General features: G+C 41.0%; 1 protein-coding gene across 1 annotated transcript; it reads left to right on the forward strand.

Moving 5' to 3' along the window:
• The first annotated feature begins 13,156 nt into the window (after positions 1 to 13,156).
• Positions 13,157 to 13,923, forward strand: LOC119819353 (ornithine decarboxylase antizyme 1-like). The gene is given in 2 exon segments (XM_038337520.2): positions 13,157 to 13,276; positions 13,278 to 13,923. Coding segments are annotated over 2 exon segments (642 nt in total). The 5' UTR covers positions 13,157 to 13,171; the 3' UTR covers positions 13,815 to 13,923.
• The last annotated feature ends 327 nt before the right edge of the window (positions 13,924 to 14,250 follow it).

A 14,250-nucleotide genomic window follows, 5' to 3' on the forward strand; every position in this document is an offset into this window, starting at 1 on the left:
ACATATTTTAATTTTCCAAATTCTGCAAAATGGAACACATTCATCTGCCAGATTTCATTCCTTTTGGTGCCCTTTGGATTAGCCCCTGCAGGCAGTGGTGTTTGGTTATAGAAAGAGCAAGTAGGGCATTTCTTTACAATCTCCTAAGCTTGTTGCCATGTAATAGAAAACTCTTTCTTCAAGCCTTTGCTATTGACATGATGCTTTTCATGAAATTTGGAAGCCTGCAGCACACTACCAATCAATAACTGAACAATATCTGCATTGCCACGTGCTAAAGGACCTGGCAGACCCGTATGGGATCGGATGTGTGTTATATACATAGGGCAAAGTCTGTTCCTGATCATTTCTTGTACCTGGATAAACAATGAGGTTAGTTCAGTATCATCAGGTATGAATTCAGCAGTTTCAATATGTAAGATAACTCTTTCTGCATATTGTGAGTCAGTAATAATGTTAAGAGGTTCCTTAAAATCCCTTAGCACCATAAGAATGGCAAATAACTCTGCCTTTTGGACAGAATCATAAGGACTTTGTTCCACCTTGCTCAAGTCTTCTGATTTGTAGCCTGCCTTCCCTGATTTATTACCATCAGTATAAAACGTGCGGGCTCCAGTTATTGGAGCATCATGGACAATTCGAGGAAGAATCCAAGAAGTTCTCTTTATAAAGTTAAGCCTTTTGCTTTTTGGATAGTTGTTATTAATTTCTCCTAAAAAGTTAGCACAAGCTCTTTGCCATGGTTCATTATCTTCCCACAATTTTCGTATCTCATCAGCGGTTAAAGGCACTATGATTTCTGCTGGGTCTATGCCTGCTAGTTGACGAAGTCTCAATTTGCCTTTTATGATTAGTTCAGAAACCTTTTCCACATAGGTTTTTAATTTCTTACTGGGCTTATGAGGTAGAAAGATCCACTCTAAGATAATATCATCTCTTTGCATTAAAATTCCTGTAGGAGAAATTTTTGAAGGCAATATAACGAGAATACAACTGAGTTCTGGATTCACCCTATCCACATGTGCTTCTTGCAATCCTTCTTCAACCATTGTCAGTTCTTTTTCTGCTTCAGCTGTTAATTCTCTGGGACTGTTTAGGTCTCTTTCCCCATCTAAGGTTTTGTTTAAGTGAATTATCATATCAGGTGTTATCCCAACAGCCGGTCGAAGGCTGGAAATGTCTCCCAACAACCTTTGAAAGTCATTAAGAGTTTGCAGTTGATCTCTTCTAATTTGTGCCTTTTGTGTCTTAATTTTTTGTAAACCTATTCTATAACCTAGATAATCAACAGAATCTCCTCTCTGAATTTTTTCGGGAGCAATCTGTAATCCCCATTTAGGTAGAACTATTTTTACCTCTTCAAACAGTCTCTCTAAGGTATCCATGTTTGAATCAGACAATAAGATGTCATCTACATAATGATAAACAATGGATTTGGGAAACATCTTGCGTATTATTTGTAATGGTTGATTCACAAAGTATTGGCACAGGGTAGGAGAGTTCAACATGCCCTGTGGGAGGACGGTCCACTGGTATCTCTTGGTAGGTTGAGAGTTATTATAAGTAGGCACTGTGAAGGCAAACTTTATCTTTTTCTTGTAAAGGTATGGTGAAGAAACAGTCCTTCAAATCAATAACTATGAGAGGCCATCCTTTTGGTAATAAAGAAGGCAAAGGAAGTCCAGATTGCAGAGAGCCCATAGGTTGAATAATCCTGTTTATAGCTCTGAGATCTGTCACCATTCTCCATTTACCAGATTTTTTCTTAACCACAAATACAGGAGAATTCCAAGGGCTGGTAGATTCTTCTATATGTTGAGCATCCAATTGCTCTTGTACTAGCTGTTCTAAAGCTTGCACCTTTTCCTCAGATAAAGGCCATTGTTTTGTCCATATCGGTTTCTCAGTCAACCATTTTAGAGGTAGGGCCGTTGGTGATTCTGGAGGGGCATCCATTGGTTTGTGTTCTTGTACAGCCCGAATGGCTGGTTTTCGCCATCTGTAATACCTTTTGATGTTTTCCTCAGAAATATATGCTCTAGAGGCAGCAGGAATGTTAATTTGAGTATTCCATTGCTGCAATAGGTCACGACCCCATAAATTTACTGCAATATTAGCTACATATGGCCTTAATTTTCCTATCTGTCCCTCAGGACCGATGCATTCGACCCATCTCGTGCTTTGCCTTACTCGAGATAGGGTCCCAATTCCCAAAAGTCGAACATTTACATCCTGTAGTGGCCAATACGGATGCCAAGATTCTGGAATAATGATACTAACATCCGCTCCTGTGTCCAGCAGGCCAGTAATGAAAATCCCATTTACACACACTCTTAACTTTGGTCTTTGATCACTTATAGAAGTTTGCCAAAATACACATAATTCATCTTTTGGGCTATTTTTGCTTCCAACAGCAGACATGAGGATTTCTAATTGTCCTGACAAGGCATGTTCTCCGTTGTAATGGGAAATGACTGGACCACATTCGCCATGGGGGCCTGCGAGAGGCCCCCCATGGCGTTTCCCACCTGCAGCGGATTTCCTTGCCTATCTCTTGATGATCTGCATTCGCTGTCCCAATGTCTACCTTTCCCACATCTCCTACATAACCCTGAAGGCTGAGGCCTTCTATTCCTGTTATTCCTGGAAAAGGCATTATTATTATTATTATTTCTGTAAGTCCTTTGTCTGCAATTCCGTTTCATATGTCCCATTCTGCCACAATTAAAACATTTGGTATTTTGATATCTCCTTCTACCGTTGGCAATGGCTTCTTCTACCCACGTATCGGCGTGAAGCTCATTCGATTCAATATTCATTGTATGTAAGACCCATTCCTCCAGGGGTGCTGATCTGATCTTTAGAGGCGTCAAAACCCTTTTGCACTCTGCATTGGCATTCTCATAAGCCAAGGACTCAATTATTACCTGCCTTGCTTCTGGGTCAGATATCCCTATTTGTACAGCTTTAGTTAGTCTATGTAAAAAGTCAACAAATGGTTCTCTCGGACCTTGTTTAACTCTGATATATGATTCCGTTCTCTGTCTTGGGTCTTGAACCCTGTCCCAAGCCTTCAAGGCTGCGGTAGTACATATGGATAGAGTGTGTTCATCATAATTAGCTTGTTCTAGAGGATCAGAATAAAGTCCTTCACCCATAATTTGATCTAGGGTGATGTCAACTCCCTTTGATCTTTCCTGCTGTTCTAAAAGCCTAGCCTCTTGTCTAAACATGCACCTCCAGCTCAACTGATGTCCGTTCTCTAAAACAGCTGAGACTAGGTCCAACCAGTCCCTAGGGGTGGGGTTAATTGTAAGGGACCAAGACTTTAGCATCTCCTTAACAAAGGAGCTATGCATCCCAAAATTCATAACAGCTTGTTTAATTTCTTTCAGATCATTCATACGGATGGGTTCCCATGTATATTCCTTGGTGATCTTAGGGTTTTTAGAACCAGTCACCTTTTCTGTAGTTATCACTGGGAAAATAGGTAGAGTTCTATTGAAGCTATCCCGGAGAGTTCTATTTATCGATGGGGTTGGGACTTTCTTTTGTACTATTTGCTCCTGTTCATGAGAGTCCATAATTTCCTCGATCTTTTCAAATCTATTTACCATTGCCTTCTGCAATGCCTCAATCTCTTGCCCAGTATTATGTTCCAAGGCTTTCATAGAGGATTCAAGGGTATGAAGTTTGTCCAACACCGATAACGTCTCATCCTTGGACAGAATTTTTATGGCATGAATGGTGCCATCTTGTATTGAAATTCTGTCCAGCAATCTTTCATAGCTCTTTGATAAAGTCTTGTTAATACATTCAACGGTTCGAATCTTCTCAGATAATGTTTCAGTTTCTACCGACAGGGATTGTAACTTATGATTCAGATCCGTTGTTCCTGCCTCCATACCTTGCATTTTCCTCTCAAGTGATAAAGCCATCTCAGAGAGAGATCTGTTATTCCTTTCCTCATGAAATTCAAACTTCTCCTCGAAAGTCCCAAATTTCTCAAGTAACAAAGCCATCTCAGAGGAAAGTCTATTATTCCTTTCCTCGAGAGCTGCAACCGTCTTTTCAAGCTGTTTATTAGTGGCCATCTCAGAGGAAAGTCTATTATTCCTTTCCTCGAGAGCTGCAACCGTCTTTTCAAGCTGTTTATTAGTGTTTTCCAAACCAGTTATGTCCTTGTTTAGTTTTTTAGCTCCTGCCTGTAAGGACTCTATCTCCTTTTTATTTTCCAACCACGTTGTAATGAAACAAACAAAAATAAAGAAGATACCAAGCCCTGTAAATATCCAGCCAAAGGAAACCACATCTGTATCGCTCAAAAATTCAGTCATCGTGTAATTAAACAAATTATAGAATCCTTTAATAGTGATATTATCAGACATTTTCAATCTAAATGCTTGATTTCAATCAAATGAAAAATTACCTGTAATTACCGTTGTCTGCCACTAGATGGCGCAGTGCACCGAGTTTCACGTGTTTTGGGAAACCAAAGATGGCGTCCCGCGCAGAGCACAGTAGCTGGGGAAGCGGCGATGTTCCGGTAGCTTAAAATCAACGGTGAACCTCTGCAAAAGCTGCACAAACAGCTGGCGGGCGAGCGAGTAGCGATCCGCTAGCTTAATATCAACGTTGAGTATCTACAAGAGCTTCACAAACAATTTGGCGGGCGACCCGGCGCCCTGAGGTGGGGGTGGGGGGAGGCGGATCGCGCACGGGCGTGTGCGCGGCTCTCAACGGCCAATGGCTGGACCTGGTTACGGGGATGCACGCGGAGAGCAGGAACGAGCCGCGGTTTTGTCTGGTCCCGCAGCACGGAGCGGCCCGTGAGGCCAGGCAAACAGCTCCTGGGCGGAGCAAAGCAGCAGGCCTGGCACAGTAAAGGATACTGCGTTGCTCCGAATGGAGGCATGGGAATAATAATAAAAAAAAAAAAATGTGTTCTCCGGCTCAATCAGCTGAATTAAAGTTGAGCTGGCTCCGCCCGCCTGTGAATTTTGAGCAGGAATCTGCCGACCGCAGCAGACTGTGGGGTACGGGTGGTTTCAGGTGGCTTGGCTGCCCGGGGTTTTGCCCCACGTGGGAGCGCCAGATGTACCGGCTGCCTGCAGTTGGAGGGGTTAGGAAATAACCAAGATAGTCCTTTTATAATAAATCAGTTTTAATAAAAGGGGAAATAAGGGAACTTACAGAACCTAGGGTCCAGTGGAGCAGAAGGTACGCAGGGGAGAGCAAAAACGGGGGTCCTTTCGGTGCCCCGATCCTATTTAAGGGATCTCCTACTCCGCTGGGGCAGCCACGCCCCTGGACGCAGGGATTGGGCCAGCTGCCCAAACAGGTAGTGGCATTGTATCCTGACCTTGTGTCTTCTTACTCTGTTCACCAGGTCCAATAATTTCTTCAATCATTTTGAGTCTTTTTATTATTGTCTCTCATGAATCCTGAAACTCCTGACCTGCATGAGTTTCTAGTAAAGATTGTATGGTTCTTAGGAGTGCCATAATCTTCCTTAATGATAGACTATTAAAAAGAATACTGAAACCTAGTAACCAGTAAATTAAGGTATCCCCATAGTCATATAAACCTTGCATGATATAATCCATTGTATTAATAAACAAAATAGTAAAATTTGCATTGGAAACGAAAACTGCCATGTTACCTATTATCCAGCAGGTGGCGGTGTTGCAGAGTCGCGACTAGAACCGCTGCAAAGGTGACTAAAACGGGGTCCTGTTTCAGTGTCTGCCTTATTATTTGTTAAAAACTGGGAAATGCTCAACAAAGAAAATGTAATTAAATCAATTCCATACACGGAACCAGAAACCCAGAATCCAGGGGTAGAGAAGAACAACCCGGAAGCCGCATATGCCTCCACGTGACAGAGTCATCCCAAGGGGTTTCAGCTTTTGGCAACTGCTTGCGCTCTGGTTCGTGCCACTTAAGCACTGGGCTTGCAAGGGAGATTTTAAAAAGTCTAAGAAAAGAGTAGACCAGGTGGGCAGAGACTGCGCGGGCCTGTGGAGTTTAAATCCACGTGGGGAGGCAAATGATAGGGTGCGTGGGGACTTGAAGTCAATCTGAAGCATGTAAAGGGAAAATATAAAGAATTTCAGCAAGAAAAGCCACTACGTGATAATTTATATTAAACTGCTGGCTCCACACACAAGGCACAGGCCGCGGCTGAGGGAGGGAGGGCTTGCGCCAAAACAATCCTATACAATAAAGGTACTTCAGGAGTACCATCACTGACTTCAAACTCTTTTACAGAGCTACAGTAATGAAAACAGCTTGGTATTGGCACAAAAGCAGAGATGTTGACCAATGGAATCAAATAGAAGACCCAGATTTTAACCCACAAACCTATGAACACCTGATTTTCAACAAAGTAGCTAAAAGTATACAATGGAAGAAAGAAAGCATCTTTTACAAATGGTGCTGGCATAACTGGGTGTCAACCTGTAGAAGAATGAAAATAGATCCATTCTATCACCATGCACAAAACTCAAGTCCAAATGGATTAAAGACCTCAATATCAATCTGAATACACTGAACCTGATAGAAGAGAAAGTGGGAAGTACTCTACAACACATAGGCACAGGAGACCATTTCCTACATATAACCCCAGTAGCACAGACAATAAGGGCAACATTGAATAAATGGGACTTCCTAAAACTGAGAAGCTTTTGTAAAGCAAAGGACACTGTCATTAAGACAAAAAGGCAACCTACTGACTGGGAAAAGATCTTCACCAACCTCTCAACAAAGGTCTGATTTCCAAAATATATAAAGAACTCAAGAAACTAGACTTTAAAATGCTAATTAACCCAATTAAAAAATTGGGCACTGAACTGAACAGAGAATTCTCAACAGAAGAAGTTCAAATGGCCAAAAGACACTTAAGGCCATGCTCAACCTCCTTAGCAATCAGAGAAATGCAAATCAAAACAACTTTGAGATACCATCTTATACCTGTTAGAATGGCTAAAATCAAAAACACCAATGATAGCCTTTGCTGGAGAGGTTGTGGAGTAAGGAGAAGACTCATCCATTGCTGGTGGGAATGCAAACTTGTGCAACCACTTTGGAAAGCAGTGTGGCAGTTTCTCAGGAAAATCGGGATCAACCTACCCCAGGATCCAGCAATACCACTCTTGGGAATATACCGAAGAGATGCTCTATCATACTACAAAAGCATTTGTTCAACTATGTTCATAGCAGCATTATTTGTAATAGCCAGAACCTGGAAACAACCTAGATGCCCCTCAATGGAAGAATGGATAAAGAAAGTGTGGAATATGTACGCATTAGAATACTACTCAGCGGTAAAAAACAATGACATCTTGAATTTTGCATGCAAATGGATGCAAATAGAAAACACTATTCTGAGTGAGGTAACCCAGACCCAAAAAGATGAATATGGCATGTACTCACTCATAAGTGGATTCTAGCCATAAATAAAGGACATTGAACCTATAATTTGTGACCCTAAAGAAGCTAAATAAGAAGGTGAACCCAAAGAAAAACATACAGTTGCCGGGCGGTGGTGACGCACGCCTTTAATCCCAGCACTCGGGAGGCAGAGAAAGGCAGATCTCTGTGAGTTCGAGACCAGCCTGGTCTACAAGAGCTAGCTCCAGGACAGGCTCCAAAGCTACAGAGAAACCCTGTCTCAAAAAACCAAAAAAAAAAAAAAAAAAAGAAAAAAAAAAGAAAAAGAAAAACATATAGTTATCCTCCTGGTTATTGGAAGGAGACAAGATTGCCAGGCAAAAATTGGGATCTTGGGGGTGGGGTGGGGTGGAGGTAAGGGGAGATGGGGAGAAAAATAGTGAGAAGGAGAGGATGGGGAGAGCTTGGGGGAATGGAACGGTTGGGATGGAGGAAGGGTGGATATGGGAGCAGGGAAGTATATATCTTAATTAAGGGAGCCATTTTAGGGTTGCAAGAGTCTTGACTCTAGAGGTGTTCCCAGGTGCCCATGGAGATGTCCCCAGCTAGATCCTTGGGCAGCTGGGGAGAGGGAGCCTAAAATGGCCCTATCCTATAGCCATACTGATGAATATCTTGCGTATCACCATAGAACCTTCATCTGGCGATGGATGAAACTAGAGACTGAGACCCACATTGGAGCACTGGACTGAGCTCCCAAGGTCCAAATGAGGAGCAGAAGGAGGGAGAACATGAGCAAGGAAGTCAGGACTGCGAGGGGTGTGCCCAACCACTGAGACAGTGGGGCTGATCTACTGGGAGCTCACCAAGGCCAGCTAAACTGGAACTGATATAACATGTGATCAAACCGGACTCTCTGAATGTGGCGGACAAGGAGGACTGACTGAGAAGCCAAGGACAATGGCACTGGCTACTACTGCATGTTCCGGCTTTGTGGGAGCCCTAGTCTGTTTGGATGCTCACCTTCCTAGACCTGGATGGAGTGGGGAGGACCTTGGACTTCCCATAGGGCAGGGTACCTTGACTGCTCTTTGGACTGGAGAAGGAGGGGGAGGGGGAAAGGGGAGGGGAATGAAAATGGGAGGAGGGCAGGAGGTGGAATTTTTTAATTAAAAATAAATAAATTTTAAAAAGATGGAGAATACACAGAGAGTCTGGATTATGTATATTATTGTCTTTTCTTTGAATTTTTTTGACTGGAGAGGAGCTAAGTATGGAGAGACATTTCATTGTATGGGCTGCTAAGCTGAACCAGCATGTATATTATAAAGGTATCTTGACTTTAAAATTTGATTCTAAGGAAGTTCTTCTCTTGTTTTCACAGAAGATGAGAACCTGTGGATTGCTTCTAGAAAAAATATGGTATGATATACCACACCCCCCTCAAAGGTTGCCGTGAACACCCTCAAAAAAATTACTTTACCCAACTCCTGACTGAGATGAACCTAGCATACAGGATACACCAGGAAAGACCTAATTAACAGCACCCCCAAACAGCAGGAAGCAGTATCTATGCTCATATTCCCAAATATTGACTATAAATGTTTGTTTACATTTAAAGGAGATATGATATAGATATGAATAATTTGCATTGGTATGAATATTGGTTTATGGATGCAAATTTAAGGTCAGTTTTGTTATATGTATATGTTTTATCTTGATTAAGGTATTTTGTTTGTGAAGTTCATTTAAAAATGTAACATATAATAAATAAATATACGTTAATAGATAGTCATCTATAATAGTCAAGATTGTAGTAATGTCAGTTAGGTTTTCTAGACATATAGAGATATATTTCAGTTAGCTAAGTATTCTTCAAATCTTTCAGAGATCTTCAGAATATGACATTTAAAATGCTTTAATAATTTAGGACTTTTCATGACAATGAGACATGTCTGCTCCAGGCAGCACCAATTACTTAGAGAGGAAGATGGGCATTGAAAAGGCTCCTAATGGAGTTTGCTAGCCATTTGGGCAATAAACTGCTCTTGCCTTGACTGCTTAACTGGACATGCAGGATCTACAGAGAAATGACTGTTGAACTTGCTTAAAAGTGAGATGATCCTTTGGGGTTCCTGCTTCATGAAAGAGTCTGTGAGACTTTTACAGGAAACAGAAGAAAGTGGCTGAACTGTATTTGAAATTTCCTGCCTTATGGAAAAATCTGCTGGATATTAAGGGCCTGTAGGCTGAAGATGGATGCCCCAATGGTACAGAAGAACTTTAGGTAACTGTTCAGGTAGCGAGATGTCTCTGTCAGTTCTAGAGTTTTGGAAGTTGCTGACAGTGTATTTCCTGTTTACTTAGGTAATATTATATCCTTCTGGAGTCCTTGATGGAGTTGAAGAATAGATAGATAAGTTATTATTATAGATTTCCTTAGTTGTGATAACAGATAAAGTAGATATAAATAACTGTAATTCTTGCTTAATAATGGAAATGAGTTGAATTAATATGAGTTAGCCAACAAGAAGCTAGAGCTAATGGGCCAATCAGTGTTTTAACTACTACAATTTCTGTGTGATTATTTTGGTTCTGGGAAGCTGGAACAAACAAGTGGGCCCTCCTCTTACACTAAAACATGTACCTCACCCCTCATGGTCCATGTACTGTGATAGCCTCATGCCAATAACCCAGCACTCATGGTGCAGGTACACCATAAATATCCAAGCTACATAAGTATAGGATTCCATTAAATACAAAATGATATCAATATCAAATAAGGCAATTCAAAATTTGATCTCCTTCTACTCATTTGTTACTATGAATATATTTACTTTACTTAGCTGTATGAAAACTATAGAACATTCCACCCAAACAGAAAAGAATATACCTTCTTTTCAGCACCTCATAGAGCCTTCTCTAAAATTGATCACATACTTGGTAACAAAACCAACCTCCAAAGTTACAAAAATTGAAGTACCTCTTGTGTCTTATCAGATCACCATGAATTAAAGATAGAATTTAATAATACTAATCTCAGAAAGCCCACAAATTCATGAAAATTGAACAGTGAACTACTGAACTACCCCTCAGTCAAGGAAGAAATAAGAAAATAAATTAAAGACTTCCTAGAAGTAAACAAAAATGAATGCACAATGTATCCAAATCTATGGGACACTATGTAAGAATTGCTAAGAGGAAAGTTCATATCACCGAGTGCCCAATAAAAGGAAATGGAGAAAGGTCACATCAGTGACTTAACTACACACCTGAAACTTTAGAACCAAAAGAAGCAGACTCACCCAGGAGGAGAAGACAGGAAATAAGCAAACTGAGGGGTAAAATCAACAAAATAGAAACAAAGAAAACAATACAAATAATCAAAACAAAGAGCTGATTCTTTGGGAAAGATAGACAAACCTTATCTAAACTAATCAAAAGGCATAGAGAGAACATCCAAATTAATAAAATCAGAAATGAAAAGGGGGATATAATGGCAGACACTGAGGAAATTCAGAGAATCATTAGGTCATACTACAAAAAACTGTACTCCACATAATTGAAAAATGTAAAAAATGGACAATTTTCAAGATAAATATCATATGCCAAAATGAAATCAAGACCAGGTGAGCAATTTAAATAAAGCTATAACCTGAAAGGAAATAAAAAGCTGTCATCAAAAGCCTCCCAACCAAAAAAAAAAGTGCAGGGCAGGATGGTTTTAGTGCAGAATTCTACCAGAACTTCCAAGAAGAACTAATACCTATACTCCTCAAAGTGTTCCACATAATAGATACAGAAGGATCATTGCCAAGCTCTTTTTATGAGGTTACACTTAACCTGATAAACCACACAAAAACTCAAACAAGAAAAGAATTATTGAACAGCCTCACTCAAAACACTTATGCAAAAATACTCAATAAAATACTGGCAAACCAAATCCAAGAACACATCAAAAAAAATCATTCATCATTATTAAGTTGGCTTCATCCCAGAGATGCAGGGCTGGTTCAACATACAAAAATTTATAAATATAATTCATCATATAAATAAACTGAAAGAAAAAACCAATATGATCATTTCATTACATGCTAAAAAGCATTCGATAAGATCCAACACCCCTTCATGATAAAGGGTTTGGAGAGAGCAGAGATACAAGGAATATATCTAAATATAATAAAAGCAATATACAGAAAGCTAACATCAAATTAAATAAAGAGAAACTCAAAGCAATTCTACTATAAAATCAGAAACAAGACAAGGCTGTCCATTCTCTCCATATCTCTTCAATATAGTGTTTGAAGTTCTAGCAATAGCAATAAAACAACAAAAGGGGACCAAGGGGGTTCAAAATGGAAAGGAAGAAGTCAAACTTTTGATATTTATAGATGATATGATAGTATATATAAATGACCCCAAAACTGTACCTGAGAATTCCTACAGCTGATAAATACCTTCAGTGATGTGACAGGGTACAATATCAAATCAAAAAAAATCAGTTGACCTCCTATATACAAATGATGAATCTGAGAGGGATATCAGAGAACCTTTCACAATAGCCACAAATAACAAAGTATCTTGGGGCAACACTAACCAAAAAAGTGAAAGACCTATTCAGCAAAACTTTAAGTCTTTGAAGAAAGAAATTGAAGAAGATACAAGAAAATGGAAAGATCTCCCATATTATTGGATAGGTAGGATCAACATAGTAAAAATGGAAATTCCACCAAGAGCAACTATAAATTCAATGCAATCCATATCAAAATCCCAAAAAATTCTTCACAGACCTTGAAAGAACAATAATCAACTTAATATAGAAAAACAAAAGCCCAGGATAGCCAAAACAATCCTGTACAATAAAGGAACCTCTGGAGGCATCACCATCCCTGACATCAAGCTCTAGTATAGAGCTACAGTAATGAAAAACATCTTGAAACTGGCATAAAAACAGAGAAGTTGACCAATGGAATTCACACACCTATGAACACCCGATTTTTGATAAAGAAGCTAAAATTATATAATGGAAAAAAGAAAGTATCTTCAAAAAATAGTGCTGGCATAACTGGATGTCAACATGTAGAAGAATGAAAGTAAATCCATATCTATCCCCATGCACAAAACTCAAGTCCAAATGGATTAAAGACCTCAATATAAATCCGACCACACTGAACCTGACAGAAGAGAAAGTGGGTAGTAGTCTTCAAAGCATGGACACAAGAGACCACTTCTTAAATATAATCCCAGTAGCACACACACTGAGAGCAACAATAAATAAATGGGACCTCCTAAAACTGAAGGCCTCTGGAAAGCAAAAGACACAGTCAATAAGACAAAAAGGTAGCCTACTGAATGAGAAAAGATCTTCACCAACCCCACATCAGACAAAGGACTGATTTCCAAAATATATAAACAACTCAAAAAATTACACATCAAAATTCTAAATTACCCAATTTAAAAATGGGGTATAGAACTAAACAGAATTCTCAACAGAAGAATCTCAAATGGCCAAAAGATATTTAAGGAAATGTTCAACATCATGGAAATTCAAATAAAAACAACAACACTGAGATACCACTTTACACCTGTCAGAATGGCTAAGATCGGCAAGGCGAGCAGCGGCGGCGGCGGCGCGGAGAGTGCTGCGGAGGTTTTGCTGGTTTCGGACCCCAGCGGCCGGACGGTGAAATCCTCCCTGCAGCGGATTCTCAACAGCCACCGCTTCGCCAGAGAGAAGGAAGCGGATAAACGCAGCGCCATGCTCCACGCCAGCCGCACCATGCCGCTTCTTAGTCAGAACAGCCTTGGCGGCTGCAGCAGCAAAAGTTCTAGGGTCGCCCTCCATTGCTGTAGTAACCTGGGTCCGGGGCCTCGGTGGTGCTCCTGATGTCCCTCACCCACCCCTGAAGATCCCAGGTGGGCGAGGGAACAGTCAGCGGGATCACAGTCTTTCAGCTAGCGTCCTCTACTCTGACGAGCGGCTGAATGTGACAGAGGAGCCAACGTCTAACGACAAGACCAGGGCCCTGAGCATTCAGTCCACACTCAGGGAGACCAAGCAGGTCACCTGGAGGGCAGTGTGGAACGGTGGTGGCCTCTACATCGAGCTCCCGGCTGGGACCCTGCCTGAGGGCAGCAAGGACAGTTTCACAGCTCTTCTGGAGTTCGCAGAGGAGCAGCTCCTGGCCGACCATGTTTTCATCTGCTTCCCCAAGAACCGTGAGGATAGAGCCACCCTGCTCCGAACCTTCAGCTTTCTTGGCTTTGAGATTGTGAGACCCGGGCATCCCCTCGTCCCCAAGAGACCCAATGCTTGCTTCATGGTCTACACGCTGGAGAGAGAGGACCCAGGGAAGGAAGACGAGGTGCCAGCCCTGCCCAGTGTCCCTGTGCCCTCTCCCGGGTTTGTCCACATGTCGTGATTGTGCAGAATAAACACTCACTCCATTAGTGGGGTGCTTCTTCGAACTGAATGCTGTGTTTGTCACACTCAAGTGTTGGCTCTAATTCTAAATAAAGGTTTCTATTTTACTTTTTTTATTGATGTTTAAGGTTATCAGGTGCCCTGAGCTAGAGCAGCCTCCTTTGAATCCTGGCAGAGATAGATAGTGTCACCTCCCTGGCTCAAATCCAATAAAGTGATCTCGCTCAAAAAAAAAAAAAAAAAGAATGGCTAAGATCAAAAACACCAATGATAGCCTATGCTAGAGAGGATGCGGAGTAAAGGGAATACTCCTCCATTGCTCAAATGCAAACTTGTACAACCACTTTGCAAATCAGTATGGTGATTTCTCAGAAAATTGGGAATCAACCTACCTCAGGATCCAGCAATACCACTCTTGGGAATATCCCCAAAAT

The sequence above is a fragment of the Arvicola amphibius genome, chromosome 7 (assembly GCF_903992535.2).
Source record: "Arvicola amphibius chromosome 7, mArvAmp1.2, whole genome shotgun sequence".
Classification (NCBI taxonomy): Eukaryota; Metazoa; Chordata; class Mammalia; order Rodentia; family Cricetidae; genus Arvicola; species Arvicola amphibius.